The 16,548-nt window shown below is 45.6% G+C and overlaps 1 protein-coding gene across 1 annotated transcript in view; it reads right to left on the reverse strand.

Annotated features, from left to right (window-relative positions):
• Positions 1-2,513: 2,513 nt before the first annotated feature.
• The window catches only part of LOC126518290 (solute carrier family 2, facilitated glucose transporter member 8-like), a 74,713-nt gene continuing 60,678 nt past the window's right edge, over positions 2,514-16,548 (reverse strand). Inside the window, exons 8-9 of the mRNA XM_072285210.1 lie at positions 7,136-7,222; positions 2,514-3,065 (exon numbers count right to left, since the gene is read on the reverse strand). Coding sequence (XP_072141311.1) covers positions 2,731-3,065; positions 7,136-7,222 — 422 coding nt within the window. The 3' untranslated portion in view covers positions 2,514-2,730. The remainder of the gene's footprint in view (positions 3,066-7,135; positions 7,223-16,548) is intronic.

A 16,548-nucleotide genomic window follows, 5' to 3' on the forward strand; every position in this document is an offset into this window, starting at 1 on the left:
TTTGACAAAGACTGGCGCAAGTAAAAATTTTGGATGACACCCTATTTTAAGAATTAGCTGAGTAGGCTTGACAAACACAAAATATCGCAGCATGCTGGTCATCCAAAGCGTTGATAAGTTCGTTGCCTTCGTTTGAGTCACCCCACTTGACGTTTAACACTGACACTTGACGATGTTCACGCTGTCAGAGGGATCAGCATTAAGATTAGGCGGCAGTCTCAAATTCAAATCACAATATAAATTAGAAGAAAACTAGGGTTTATTTCCGGGAAACCAGACTGCTGAACAGACAACGCTAACAATGGGTGGAAGTGACAGTGTCGACGCAAAACAAAGTACATCAAGACGTCATGTGAAAGAGCCTGCTTGAATTGCATCTCTTACAGGCAACCAGCTTCCGCGCAAATTTCATGCTGCTTTGGCTGCGGCTGGAAAAGCCATCTTAAGCAAGAGAACATTCCTCAAAGTCACTTCAGCTTGAATGCGTGAACGTTGCCCACGGGAAGAGGGAGACAAGGCCGGACGACTAAGCCCACCAAATTGACTTGGGCACAATGAGTCAGCCGCCTCAAATGGAAAAGCCACATGGGTCAATCTGTTGGATCAATTAAACAAGGAATGTGTTAACAATAAACTAGAAGGCAGAAGTAAAGTTTCGCTTGTCTGTACGTTCATTCAAGCAAGCGTATTTTATGACATTAGTACATGTTGCTCGGTGGAAATCGATGTGAAAACTGCACTTTTCGTTTATTTAATGCTGGGAGAACCAAACAAGTATACGCTTCAGTGCGACGCAAACGCTGCTACCTGAAATCTGCGTAAAAATAATAAAATGATAGATGATGTGCCGCAGAATACTTTATATATTGGCACTACCTTAATTGACGGGAATTGTGCGATTGGAATATGTGCAATAAGTAGGGGCACAGGAAATGTAAGTGACAAATGCATCCGTGCAGCGCGTAGCAAACGACGACTGACGGCCGAAACGTTATTGCAAACGAAAGGTTACCCGTCATGTGTGGGTGTATATATATATATATATATATATATATATATATATATATATATATATATATATATATATATATATATATATATATATATATATATATATTAACTTTACTAGATATATGACAGCACATATTAAATTTAAGCTAATGGAAGCAGATAGTTCCCGTCCGACACCTTCACTGAGAATGCGTCTTCGTCGTAATTGGCCTCAGCTTCTGCAGACGCGGCAAACCCACTACACAGGCAACTGTTATGCTCGTGGCAATGCCTATATATATATATATATATATATATATATATATATATATAGAGAGAGAGAGAGAGAGAGAGAAATAAAGAGAGGACCCATACTTTACAGAACATGGTTCGTACCTACAAACTACAAGATATGCTAGCACAAATTACTCCGTTAAATTCTTCGGTATATTGCGTACCAAATGATTATGAGGCCAGCCGTAGCGGGACACTCAGGATTAATTTTGACTACCCGAGTTTCCTTAACGTGCACCCTATATATGCACCGTACACTGGAGTTCTTGCATTCCCCCCCTCCCCCCTCCCCCACTGCCCACCCCACCTCCTCCCGTGAAAACATGCGGCCGCCGCAGCTGGGATTTGGTACCACGCCCTCAGGCTTAGCCTCGTAACGCCATAGCCACTACGCCAGCATGGCGGGTAGCGCAAATTACGACAGCTGCAAACATAAAAGGGCTAGGGTTGACAACACTTCCTGTTGAGCGGCTCATATTTGCTCTTGTTATTTATTGACTGTCAGATCGTAAGTATGCGCGCACAAGAGCCCGCTAGCCCGTTTCGGTCGGCCGTCGTCGTTTGCTGCACTCTGGAACGATGCATTTATCATGTGATTGTCGCACAGAATGGTTCTATTAGTCCGGTATACACGTTGCATGGCCGAAACGTAGGCCATTAAACGTGGATTATTTCTATAGGTGCTCTTTCCTTCTGAACTACATATCTGTAAACATATTGTTCACAAGGAAGCACCCATAGAAAAAAGTCGCTTTAGCTGGCCTAGGTTTCGGCCGTGAAGAGCCTATATGTATATAAAGATATATGTGAAAGGAGCATGAGCTTCCGGCAGGTGTGCCCATGAGAGGAGCCCAGCATGGTAACTTGCTTACGTTGCAGCTGTGGCACGAGCTTCACCAAAGTGATATATATATATATATATATATATGTGTGTGTGTGTGTGTGTGTGCGTGTGTGTATACGTGCGTATGTGTGTATGTTTCCACAATGGTTCTCCATGTCCGTTATACACGTGCCACGACCAAAACATAGGCAAGTAAACATGCCTTTCTTTTATGTGTGCTTTTTCCCTCAACAATATATTTATATATTCTTCAGAAATAAAGAAACCTAAGCAAGTGAACATGACTTTTTGGCATGTGCGCTCACGAAAAAGTACTTTATCGGCCACTTGTGCCTCTAGCCCCTGAAACATGGCGCACTTGATCAACTTGGCTGCACTTGTTTCAACTTAACCTATTTATTATAACCACTGGCGCTCGCGCCTGTTCATAGGGAAGGAATACGAAGTTTGCAGGTATTGTAAACATGAAAGGAAATACTCTCAGTGGGCAATACATCGAACTTTATAAGAGAGAGCGAAGCATTGGCGACAGTCGTCGCAGAATGACCGCCGACAAAGCTCAGTGCGCTGATCGAAGTGCACAGTGTTGTTCTCATTGCGACCTACATCCTCTTGAGCACCGATGCCTTCGGAGAGTGGCCAGACGAGCCCTCGGGTTGTCGAAAATGTCCCAATAGGATCTGCTCGAGACTCTGTCCCTGCGTTTCGGGCATGAAAAGCATCAAGAGAACGGCGCCAACTGTGGTCACCAGAGAGAAAAACCAGGCCAGTCCGGACAGGTGGATGGTGTCCCGCACGCTCGTGGAGAACCACGTGATCAGGAGAACACAGGCCCAGTTGAACGCGCACACGCTGGCTAGGTGCATGCCGCGGTCACGGCAACACACCAGCTCGGCCCCGAGTATCCAGACCACGGGACCCAGGCCGAGCGAGTAGCCTGTCACGAAGCGGCACCGGAGGAATAGTCTGTTTAACAAACGTTATAAGCAGGTTTTTCAGGATGAACGCACAGAGCCCAGTGGCTCAGTGTACACAGGTCTGGTGGGATGACACACTGTTAAAGATATTGGCAGGCAACTAATTTGGGAGTACCCATCAACCGTGACCGGCAAATAGCCTACCCGAGTCGCGCAATCCACTTATATTTGCAGTAGTGAACCCGCAAAGTGATGGCGGTAAATGGGCTAGCGCTCTGCTAGAAATGTGAATTCGTTACTAGTAGTGTTCCTGTATATGCTCCCGCAGGGAGCAGAGTTGCGCATAGGTCCGCCGTCGTGCTCCAGCTCTGCAGCGAAGCCACTCCTCGCGCGCGCAGGAGCCAAATGCCGCGCGGTGTTCCGCCTTTTTCTCTGGTGGTCGCGAGCTACAAGCGCCAATTGTTCGCAGGCGCTTAGCAAAGGGCACTTGTTAATACAGGCTACGCTCGAACGAGTCATTCGTGCAGCCGGAGGGGGTGGGCTTCCAACCAACCGAAACTTTGTATGTACCTATGTAAACACGCATATACAAACACACACACGAACGTACAAATATGGGGTGGGTCCGCCGTCGATTCCCCAAAATAAAATACTCCCGTGGCTCGAACAGCTCCAAAGTTCGCTCGCAAACGCGCAGTACGTTGCCACAAACAGCGGTGCAATGATTTTCAGCATGCATATGAAGTTGTCTTATCATGGTCAGAAAGCAAGAAATGTTTTAAAGAGTGTTTAAAACTTCACACACGTAAGGTGGACACTTAGCGCATTTTGGCTGCCGAAACCAGCCGATTAATGACCGTCGCCAAGAGAGCTATCGTGCCTGCAGTTATGTCAGTGACCGTTAACAGAGCGTCATTTATCACTAACCATCGTTCACTACAGCTGCACGTTTTCGATACATGCGGTGCAGACACAGATTTAAGCGCATTTCAAATGTTGACATGTGCACATTTTAAGCAAAGCTTACTTTTATTTACTATTACTATTTAGTAGTACTTACTATTTAGTAGTGCTTACTATTTAGTAGCAGCAAATCTGCAAATAGAAAAAGATTCAAGATGCAAGAGCTTCTAGCTGCTCCTCTGAACGCACGATCGACGGTCCACTGAGTGCAATGGCGATGGTACTGACGGAAACGACGAGTTCGCATGAGTCGGCGATGCGGCCGTAAAGTTGGCTTCGCCGCGGCGCGGATCATTTGACGTCATTTTTCGCGCTCGGCCAATAGCGGTGCGAGCGGCGCCGGAAAAGGTATGCGCAACTCTGCTCCCTGCGGGAGCATATACAGGAACACTAGTTACTAGTGGACTTATACGACACCTATTGAGTAGTCACAGACACTACTGAGGTTGCAAAATCCCTGACTTGTTTTTGACAGGGCTTAAGCATCAGATAATGATAGTGAAGTTCGGTGTTCCCGCCATATTGCAATTTACAAATTCTAGCCGTGGATCTCTCGAGGCGGATCCACTTGGAACGAATTCTCGAGATTACAACCCTTTCTAAATAATAATGCCCGAGCTTTGCGAAGAAATGCATTGGCGTTCCAGTTACTTTCTTAACAAAATATCCTTTTATGCATTCAAGCACCAAATTAACTGGAACGCGAGTGCATTTCTCCGCAAAGTTCGAGAATCAATACCTTGAAACTGGTGTCCTCCTGAGAAATTGTTCCAAGTGGATCCGCCTTGCGACATCCACGGCTACAATTCGTAAATTTCAATATGGGCCATGTGGTAATTAGTCAAAAGCTGAATTAGTGAATTTTTGTGAATTAGTAGAATATGCATTTCAATGTTTTATGCACGTCTGCCTCTTCGACTGGACCAGCTCACGAACTAGAATTGTGGTATCTGCCACAGGCGACCTTTAAGAATTTTTCGAAGTGTTCACTGAAACACCCTGTATATTTTTACAGCGAAGCTGTAAGCAATGGCTCGAACACCGTCAAAATCAATGGCTCGAACACCGTCAATAAGCAATGGCTTGAACACCATTGTCTTCTTCCTCAGCTGGCTCCGTCACCGCTCATCATTCCAGCGTGCAATTTCACTTCTATAGTTGTAATGGGGAGGCCGCGTTAACTGGGCTATCAGCCATTGCTTAAGGGCCCATTCATTATTTACGTGACGAACATATTTAATAACAGAGGTGACACGCGAATGTGTGTGCGTACCTATACTGCCACGAGGACCACAGATTTGGACAATAAATATGTTCGTACCTGTGTTGAAAATTCTGTGCGACCGCTGTACCGTGCGCTAAACAGCTTCGCTAGTAATCCACCTTCACAGAATGGAATGGCTCGCGAAAATTAAAATTCGTTTGATTCAGATGCGAACTATTTGTATTATTGAGAATGTTATCGCGAACACGAAATTAGCCAGTTGCTATTGATGGGTCCGGCTGCTTGCGACAGAGAGGTCTACCGATTTTAAACTGATTTTGACAGGATATTGTAAATTTCATACTGCATTCAGTCTAACATTATTTGGCGTCCATGATCCCAGGTCGTTCCCTAACAGATAGGCAATGCTTTTGTACTACGTTAAAAAATATGCTTCAGGACCCCTTAAGGCAAAACTCGCGCGTTCGGCATTTTGAAGTGTTTAGTGCGTACCGATAATGTAGAGTCCCAATAAAAGAAGGGGCAAGCGTTGAACGAGTGAACTTCCTGATGGCTGCGCTTCGTTGCTCGACATTGGATTGAGGGCTGCGATGGTGACCATGGCGCACACGCACGTGATGCAGGAGAAGAGAAGGAGCCGTCGCCTGCCAACCACGTCCATGAGAGACACCACCACCATGGTGACAGCCACCTAACCGGAAAAATAGGAAAAAATAGCGGCGTCTGGGAGAGATCCTCAAAGCCAGGCCTCCGATATGGCACGCTCACACCTTGAAAAGGTTGTGCGGATCCCACGTAGCGGGGGCATCTATGATGGGAAAAAGCTTTCTGCGCCGTTTGCTTAGAATGACGGAATTAGCAGGGATGTCGACGGCGAGTGTTTAATATTCTCAGCGTGTAGTCCTATACGAGAGTGGTGAGTTGATGTTAAACGTTATGTCGCTGTGCGCCACTGCTGTTTGTCTGCATGGTGCACAGAGCACACATCATGACGTGTTTGTTTGAGGCGCTGTAGCGCGCCGTTGTTCATACCATCCGAGAAGGTTAGCATTGTCATCGCCTCACTCGGCAAATTGAATCGGAACAGAAATGTTAAACTTTAATTTATTGGCGGGCTTGTATGTGACAAGCCACAATTGGATAATGAAGCCCGCCGTAGTGGCGGACCATGGATTAATTTTGACCGCTCCGGGTTTCTTGAACGTGCACCTAAGCCTAAGTGCGCGAGCGTTTTTACGTTTCGCTCCCGTCGAATCGCGGCTACCACGGTCCCGATCGAACCCGCCATTTCGAGTATTGCCATAGCCGCAAAGCAGCCGTGGTGCACATAGAAATGTCGACGTGCGACCGCTTCTGTAGTGCATCCTAGACGCTACGAAGATTTAATGCAGCTTTGCGCCTGCACGGCGTGAGTCAGTTATCCGCCTGACAAATTTGCATGGTGTTTCGCTTTAAGAAGTAGCAGGAACGTGTCCTATCACACACTGAACCTAAAGTTATCCACTTTGTACGCAACAGTTGTCGCGTCGAGCATTAGCGTTTCCTCGCCTTCTCACGTAGCATTTTCCCTTTCTTGCTCCCCCCCCCCCCATGTACGGTAAGTGCGAGAAAAGAGTGACAAGGCTGTCATTCACTCGCTTCGTGACTGCGTCCACTCTGACAATCCTCTGCATTCTCTCGCTACCTGCTCTCTATACCATTCTATGTACCTCCCCTTGGGACTGTTGCTCATTAGTAGAAAAGAAAGTGCTGCAGTAGGTGCAAAGCTTTTTTGGGGGGTCACGGATACTATAGCTGTCAAGAAGGTATTGCGCAACGCCCAGGGAGCTCAAGATGACATTGTGCACATGCGACGCGATGAAAAGCTCCAAACGAGTTGCTCGCATCGCCTTTTCTCTCTACCATGCTGCTGCCATGTGTACGCACGCTCTGAACCACCTCGCGACATGGCGTGCTTGGAGAAAAAGAAGAAGACGAAGATGGCAGCAGCTGCAGAGGAAAGATGCAAGGAAGAAGCAAAGAAAACTTCGCTTTAAAGGCATCGAAATTCAGGTGGAGATTACCAGAGTGCGATATCGCGCTGCAGTCAGGATAATGACTCAGCGAGATCTGTAGGGAGCGTCCACTTTCAAGAAGCATTGGGATTCAAAGAAGATGGAAAGATTAACTGGTCAGCAGTCAAGATAAGTAGGCAACAGTTAGAGTATTGGTGCTAGAAAAGCAGAGAATGTATTGATGGAACGGGAGTCATTGCAAGTGTAGATAAGGGTACAGTATAATGATAGAGCTTTGAGACATTAAAGTTAAGATCTAGATCAGAGAAAAAGTTAGACAGCGATAGGTGGAACAAAACTTGTAGAATAAAGCTGCAGGCTAGAGGGCTATTTGCACCCGCCGCGTTACAAAGGCGATGTCAATAAACTTCATCATAAGAAGGGTCATCATTATCATCAGCAATCGAGATAACTGAAACGTTTGGAGCATCGGTAAAAAAGAAACCTTGAAAGGGACGGAGCCGCGATCACTAAATGTAAACTTACAATACAGAGATAAGAATTATAATAAGGGAACAAATAAAGAATTTGACTTCATTATATGTACTAAAACGTGATTAGCTCAAGCAGGCTGACAATTTGTCACCACCCCCGTTTCCAAAAGGATGAAAATTAAAAAAAATATTATTATCACTGTCTAAATATCACTGAAAATTGTAGAGATACATCAGGTGTGCTTATTTTAGAATTAACAAAATTTTTAAACGTAGCCTGTGGCAGATTCCACAGTATTAATTGTTGAGCTTAATTTCAGAAAGAAGTATTCATTACTTGAACAAGAAATCGAATCAGGAAATGAACAACCAGCAAAATTGAACTGTACAGCTTGCTAAGTATTTACTGTGGGCACTTATTGCACTTCAAGAATTGAAGCAATAATCTTCTCAAGAGAAGAGATTTAAAACTAGCACCAGTTTCGAGATACGAGCGCTCAGGCTTGCGGTAACATATATTATTGTTCCACTTACTTCTTTAACAAAACGACTGTGTACACATTGTAGGAGAAATTTAACCTAGACACCAGTGCGCTTTCTCGCAAAATCTTGAAATGCCCCTCATGAAACTGCTGTCACCCTCAAAATTTATTTCAAGTGGATATGGTGTGTGAACTCAACGGCGACAATTCGTAACTTTCAATGCGTAACATGAAGTATTTAGTTCAAAAGCCAGGTAGCGAAATTTTGTTAATTAACCAGTGGCGCGTGTTGACTTTTTTTCTGCAAGAATAGTCCGCCTCCTCACGCAATCCTGTTTCACAAATGAAATTGTGCTAACATAGAAGATTTTTAAAAACTCTGAATTATAAATGAAAAAAATGTCACAGTTTCGCCCTAAAGGCAAACCGTCGATTGCGATAGCAAATTAGTAGAGAGCTACGCGAAGCATAGTAGTTTTACCAGCCGCAAAAACTTCGAAACATTCACTTACTAATTGAATTAACAAGCGTGGTGTCAGCGCGCACAAGCACACATAAACACATCACACTCGATGAGCGCGGACACTCACTGTCGAAACGCTGGCGTAAGCAAGCGTGGCAGTAGCGGCGAGCGAAGTGACCTTCGTGCGGTCTATAGCTTTAACGCAAGAGTGGCTAGAAGTCAGCGTGCACAAAGGCATGAGCCGTCTGCAGATCCCTTTCAAGATACCACGCGCGTGGTCGTGCAAAGGGCGCACCAATTGGCGAAGTCGAGGCCGCCCCCCCCCCCCCCCCCCCCACTCCCCACCTCCCACGCTGCTTCCCCACTTCCCTCCACATATCGAGCTCGAGATTGAGCCGCGATCGTCAGTTCGCCTTGCTTCCGGTCGCGAAATGCGCAGCCAGTTGATACCACTGAAATACTGACAACACAGCGATGCCAACTGCGCACTGAAAATGGAGCTGCTAAGGAAGGTACTTATTGTTTTTGAAACATTACAGCTTTTGTTATTCGCTTTCGAGGATGCGCAAGTAGCCCGTGTATGGTACGACGCTCAGGATTATTAATGTCACCGGAAGCGAAGCAGGAAAATTTTGGCACGAAAACAACTTCGTGGTATGCAGGTGCGGTGTGTTCGCTACGCGCTTCGAGACCGTCGGTAAATCCGTGCTGGCCTTGGCCATTTAGTTGTCACAATTAATTACTTTTTTTGTAGCAATATCGATTAAATGAGCCCTCAAGGTACATTTCCGACGTCGACCTGATGTTTCGTGTAAAGTACCCATTTCGCAACCATCTTCAAACGCGCGCAGACGCCATGTTATCACGGCGTCTGCGCGCGTTTGAAAAATGGGTGCGAACGAAAGCGTGCGAAGGTGAGCCGAGAAGGATGGCGTCTGGATCTCGTGCGCATAGGAGAGGAAGGCGAAGATGCCACGCGCGCTCTTCCATCGCCCTCGAGACAGCAGGGGGAAGGGGGAAGAGCGTTCTACTCCAGTGGCGACTGCGTATTGCGCGGCTGACCGAGGCCGCACGGGCCGTATTTCAAAAGTAGTTTGCAGTGGGTAAAAAGTCCAGGCTAGCCGAGTGCTGATGGCTTCGTGTGCGTTTAGTTATCGCCGCTTAGGTGGCGCTATAAACAAGACGCAGCGCGTCGGGCAATACCCTCGCTGCTGCTGTTGCTCTTCCTTACGCCAGCGTTCTGACATCGAATGTGAGCAGTCATCGAGTGATATGTGCTCGTGGTGGCCTGCGTACGCATCGCCATGCATAGCTTATTTAGTTAATTTAGTTATTAAGCGAACGTTGGCAAGCTTATGCGGCCAATAAAGCTACTTTCCTTACTTCGTATAGCTGTCTAACAAGTTGCTATTGCAATCGATGCTACACCTCTTAAGTGAAATGGAGACATTTTTTGACACGTAGCAAACTGAGTGCTTCCTTCTTTTAAGTCCACCTGTTCGCAGGTCTTTCAAAAAGACGGCTTGCAAATTTCATTCGTGTCTTTATTATTCGGCCTAAAATACCTACATACGCTGCCAAAAGCAACAGAAAACTTATTTGAAAGAAGACAGAGAGATTGGCCGGCTTGAACTAGCACACTATAGCCTGCAACTCTGCACAGTGGGAGAAGGAAAAGGGGGCAAAGGCTGCATGAGGGATGATGATGACTTTGACGAGGCATGCACAACGATGAAGCAAGTTCATTATTCTCATGGTCATCAAGAAAGTCCAAAAGGTCATTCAGAAGTGTGAACCGCCTTTCAGAGCATGTCTGTACTCATGAATTCAATCGAAACTCGACAAACACGCGCAAGGAAAAAGCTTGAAGAAGGCTGAGCAGCCTCCCTATGAGAAAATTTGTCCCTTGCCATTTTTCAGAGAATACGAACTTCCTCTTGTAGCTTCGGGCAATCCTTCGACATTCGCTTTGTGAGAGCAGGGACAGTTGGTACTTGCCAATGAACGTGCCTCGCAGTGCACGCTATTAAACGTGCACAGCACTTGCGTGCCTATCTTGAGATACTTCCGATACTGCAGAAGCCCCGAGACGAATGGTCAGACGTAGTGTATCACCTACCCCACTTTAACAGACGCTGGTAAATTCTACGAAGCGAGTACTAGTTTGTTGCACCAGATACATTCTAAAGCACATGCTACGTGACATACGCTGCGATCTTTTCATTCGGCTGAGCGGAATGCAATCAATTGCATGAAGATGTAAAATGATAAAGCAACCGAATGAAACGTGGGAGCAGGCCGACACACACAGTTGTATATATATATATATATATTTATATATTTAGTTGTGTTTATATAAATTCTAGTAATACTATATTATTATATTGTTATGGTAATATTGTTGTACCAACCAAATGTATTGTACTTCATATCGTCAATGGTGATTTCTGCAGTAGTTAAGGAAGCTTTCTCTATTTTCTTTCTTTCTTTTACTGTACCATGTATAATGACCTGTTTGTTTCTTTTTGTAGAACTGTGCCCCCCCCCCCCCCCCTGCTTTTGTCTCACTGAGACTAGCAGTATTGCAAAGAAATAAATAAATAAAATAAAAGTGCCTTTATATAGACACAACGAGTTCTACTTAAAATGTGCCAAAGGCGAGCACACCGCGGTACGGAGATGATGGCTGATACCAAAGACAACACTGCTAGCAGTTTTCAAGCTGCTCATAATATCTGGCACGGAAGCTGCGCTTGCGACTAAAGCTGCTTGAGAATATAAGCGCAAAAGCCGAAAATACGAGATATGGAACCGCCAGCTTTTATTCGCGGAAAAGAAACTCGTAGCTTTCTAACAATTTGAAGGTATATACTTAAAGAGGGTATCATAAAAGATGGGAAATTATTGAGTGCGTTGGGGGAAATGATTTTTTTTTCAGTAATCGCTTTCCAAAGCCACATTGAGGCTTTGAAGAAGCCCCGATAGGAAACTAACGTTGATGGTTCGTAAGAATTAGAGTGCTGCCTTTGAAGAATATGCCGGGAAAGTTTTAAAGCTTTAGAATGGATAAACAGAGCTAGTAGTCGTCCTCAAAGTTGGGCTAATGCTACCGGGAAATCGAAACGTTTGCACACACGATAAATACCGAAGTGTACCTAATTGACATGTGAGAGGACTGCAGGATGTATAGACAGGCAGGATAGTTTACCGGACTGGGCTTTGCACGAAAAAGCTGGATGTTGTCGTCCTTAAGTTCAAATTTCGGTAGTGGAGCTGCCTTTGCCATCTACACGGTGATTTGTTAAATGAGATGCCTCGGCAGAAAGTAAATCCACATTTTTTGTAGAATTGGTGTGCGCAAAGTGTTGCGATGTGACTGTACATAAAAAAAATACGTTAGAATTTCGGAGAAGTTGCGAAGAATTACCGCGAGTGCCATGAAAACGCGCTTTAGAGTACAAAAAAAAAAATTTGAAATTGTCGCTGGTCGAGAGAGAAGGCTTGATGAATATCGAATCAAAACGGTGCACACGTAAGGGAAGTAGGACGTGTTAAAGGCATATATGGGAGTTAGGAAGAGTTAATTTGCATGCAGCACAAATGACGCAGCTCTACATATATTCACTTGTGCTCCACACTACGTATCCTGTTGCATCAATCCCCCTTATATAGACCACGTCTCTTCTTCCAGCACAAATACCTTCTCCCATTCCTTCTTTCCTCGGATGTTAATAGAGTGGAACCACCTTTCCGCAAACATTGTTTTCATCAGTGACAATTCCTGCATTCAAGATGCCCGAGGGAAAGTGACTTACTAAAGTGCAGTTTCATTTACTGGTAAAATTCTTCATATTTTACTTGTACTTTTTGCTACTCAGTGTATTCTTGCCAAAGTAATAATGCGACGAACAGTCTTCGGGCGCTTCGCCCAGCTTGCGGCATGTCTGTCTGTCTGGGCACGTCTAACCCGTTTTAAACCGACTTCGATCACTGGGTAGTTCAAGGTGTAAAGGCCAAACTACCCGTACGCTTGCCAGAGCGCGATAGGTCAGGCCAACGCACCTCACGCATGCGGCGATGTTGCAGGGCAGATCGCACGCACAGAGCACAGATATCGTTTAGACAAATGTGGGTGTTCTGGCTGCCTCTTGCACATACGAAACTATGTCTACCAAGGCGCAAACAATGAGCCAAGCGGGTGAGCGCAAGCGCGCGTCTTCTAGGTTCCAGCCGCCATTCCTCGCGAGGCGCGAGCTTTCGCGCGCCGCCAGGCGTGCGCGCAGTTTGGCCTTAATGGGCAGAGCATCAGGCTGCTCTTCTCAAGTAGCCGTGTTCGAGACTAACCCTTGGACCAACTACGCTCATTGGGTATGTGTCACAGGGTATGCGTCACTCTTAAAACGAATATTTTTCACCCTAACTTGCGTTACTGGATCTGGGACACTGGTTAGTATGTGCCGCTCTTCAATGGAGATGTTTCACACAAACTTGGTTGAATATGTGGAACGCTGGTTACATGCCGCTCTTGAGTGAACCTCTTTGGCTCCAACTTGGCTCACTGGGAATGTGCCACTCGATGTGTGGCGCTCTTTAACAAAGTCTTGAACGGTAACTTGGGTCACTGGGTATGTCCCGCTTTTCATATAGTCATCATGACGTATGCAATATACATCGAATTACAAGCCCACCATAAGACACACTGCTAGTCGCGTTAAGATTAATCTTGTTAAGACACATCGCTAATCTCGTATTGTTGAGCGAATCTCTGGTTCATGCCCATGATTCCTAGGACCATGTATTATATAGCATGTTTATATGCATATGTGTATGTATTGAGACCATCTTTTTTTCTTTTTCATATTTTGTTCACTAGTGCTTTGCTGTGTGCCTTGTATCTTTAACTTGTGCACCCCCCTGCTGGGATAACCTTCTTAGGGTTGCAGTATATACAAACAAACAAACAAACAAACAAACAAACAAACAAACAAACAAACAAACAAACAAACAAACAAACAAACAAACAAACAAACAAACAAACAAATAAATAAATAAATAAATGAATAAATAAACATCGCAAGTGATCTCCAAACGATGAATCTGCTGCCAATTTTATGAGGCGTTAGCATTAATGTGGCGAATCGGGCTTGTTGGTACATATTTGAGAAGGCGGCAGCGCGAAAAGTCACGGAAGGAGACGAGCGCTGACTTGGCTATTCTTACGGTGCTTAGCATTCTTAGGGTACTTCGCGCACTTTCCATCCCTCCGTCCCTCCGTCCGTCCGCCCTCTCTCCTATTCATCCATCCACCCACCCAGACATCCGTATGTATGTATGTATGTATGTATGTATGTATGTATGTATGTATGTATGTATGTATGTATGTATGTATGTATGTATGTATGTATGTATGTATGTATGTACGTACGTACGTACGTATGTATGTATGTATGTACCTAGTCCGTCGGGTAGTCAGTGGTCGAACGCGTAGTGCATCGGGCTTTTGTGCATGGATAACAGTGCTCGAGACCAAGCACCGGACCAACTTAGCTGACTGAGTATGTGGCAATACGTACGTGCGTGCCGCTTTTCAACGAAACTCACGCCGACATAGGTCACTAGATGCGGGACTGCGTCGGATCGCTGTCGAAAGAAACTCTTTGACGCCGACTTCCAAAGCTCGGTATGTGCTCGGGTATGCTCGGTATTCGGCTGGGCGTCAACTTGGATAACTAGGTAAGTGCCAGCGCGAATGTGCCGCTACACAAGGGCGAAAAGGTCCTTTAAATTTATTCGATAGTGAGAGGAATCGAACTAGCGTAACAAAGGTTCCTCAAGGACAGCAACCCGATGCATTAGCAGGCAGAGCCACAGATGCACTGGGTATGAGCGCCTCTCGCGCCGACGCTTTAACCAGCTGCGCCATGCAGACACCTGGTATGTCATCATCATCATCAGCAGCCTGGTTATGCCCACTGCAGGGCGAAGGCCTCTCCCATACTTCTCCAACTACGCCGGTCATGTACTGATTGTGGCCATGTTGTCCCTGCAAACTTCTTAATCTCATGCGCCCACCTAACTTTCTGCCGCCCTCTGCTACGCTTTCCTTCCCTTGAAATCCATTCCGTAACTCTTAATGACCATCGGTTATCTTCCCTCCTCATTACGTGTCCTGCCCATGCCCATTTCTTTTTCTTGATTTCAACTAAGATATCATTAACTCGCATTTGTTCCCTCACCCAATCTGCTCCTTTCTTATCCCTTAACGTATCCCTGGTATGTACCGCTCTTCAATGAACGTCTGACCAACTTGGGTCACTGAGTAGGTGCCACTGAGTGTGCGACAAGCGAGGGAACAATTCTAAGCGTTAGCAGGAACCGGCGAGCCGTGCTATTCGCCATTGGAGGCCAAGCGGGCACTTCGCGGCAGTGCCACATAGACGGCGAAGCGCGTCCAGTTGCCGCATGACGCCGTTTCTAAGCGTTTGCCGCATCGGTGCGCCATGCATTTCGGATGCCAGCCCAGGCTGCGTGGCGGCGGTGCTACAAGGCCAAGTGTTCCCAAGGAAGCGCGAAAGAGAATTTCCACTACAGTACACGCGTCGTACGTAACTCGTTTCGACTGTAGCTATGCGTTGTGCGGCTATATTTGATTAAATACTAACGCACTGCCATAGATAGCCTTGGCGAGATTGGTTCTGTCGCATGTTGTTGATTGTAATCTCGGTGATATGGCGGTTAAACCGATCCCGCGGTCGATAAGGCCCTTAGGGTACCATGAATAAAATTGCATAAAAGAAAATCATTGAGAGCTTTAAATACAGGATGGCTCCCTTTCAAGGCGGAAAACACCTATGATGGTGAACCTGGGGAACAACAATGTATGGTCACGTGTCCCACCGGTGTCGGAGCATCCACAGCAGCGATCTTGGCCTTTCTCAGCAAAGGGCGGCGCAACGAAAATTACTTGTGCGGCGTTAGTGGTGGCACAACTACGGTCGTACACAGGACCCATGTGCGAGGTGTTTGACGTTCCATAAAGCAAACATTATTGAAACAAGTTAAAAACATTTTAAATGCAAGAGATGAACGACAGAATGCGTCGCAGTAGTTTTGAACTACCCTACAAATTTTGAAATAAAGTGCAATAATTCAGAAGAATAGTTAAAATACACAAAATTTAAATATTCTGTTAATGGCCGAAGTTCTAGTGAAAAGCAATTGTGGAGCGTGTTCAGAAACACCCAATGGAATTATTTCCATAGCGGCATCTTTCAGGTGATTTTCCGGCAAAGGAAGGGAAAAACGAATACCTATATAAAAAACAACATGACACTTGCCTCTTGCCCATCTTCTTGCCCAGCTATCAATCATGCAATCAAAAAGTAAACCCCACTGAACCAAGTCGTGATGTGCACTTTGACGAACATGGCGTTTTCTATATAACCCAAATGCTTTGTTTTGCTTGTAGGCTCCAGGATGACGGCATGGTTTCCGGAGGTTATTGTATCGAAGACTGACATAGTAGCGGCAGTAGGCATGGGGATGAAAATCGTCACACTATAAGAGGGGAGACGCCGTAGTATGTAGTTTCCGGATTCATTTTGATAAAGTCGTGTTCATTAATGTGCATTGAAATTAAAGTTAGGCAATATTTTCTATTCGGAAACAAACGTGATGCAGCCATTTTGGACTGCAACCGAAATGTGGACCTCGGATTCAGCAGCACACAACCACATTAAACGGAACACGTCGGATTTTGCCGTTGAATTTAACCAATTGCTGCATAAACAAATCATTTTCTTTCACTCACTCACTCACTCACTCACTCACTCACTCACTCACTCACTCACTCACTCACTCACTCACTCACTCACTCACTCAC

The sequence above is a fragment of the Dermacentor andersoni genome, chromosome 11, assembly GCF_023375885.2.
Source record: "Dermacentor andersoni chromosome 11, qqDerAnde1_hic_scaffold, whole genome shotgun sequence".
Lineage (NCBI taxonomy): Eukaryota > Metazoa > Arthropoda > Arachnida > Ixodida > Ixodidae > Dermacentor > Dermacentor andersoni.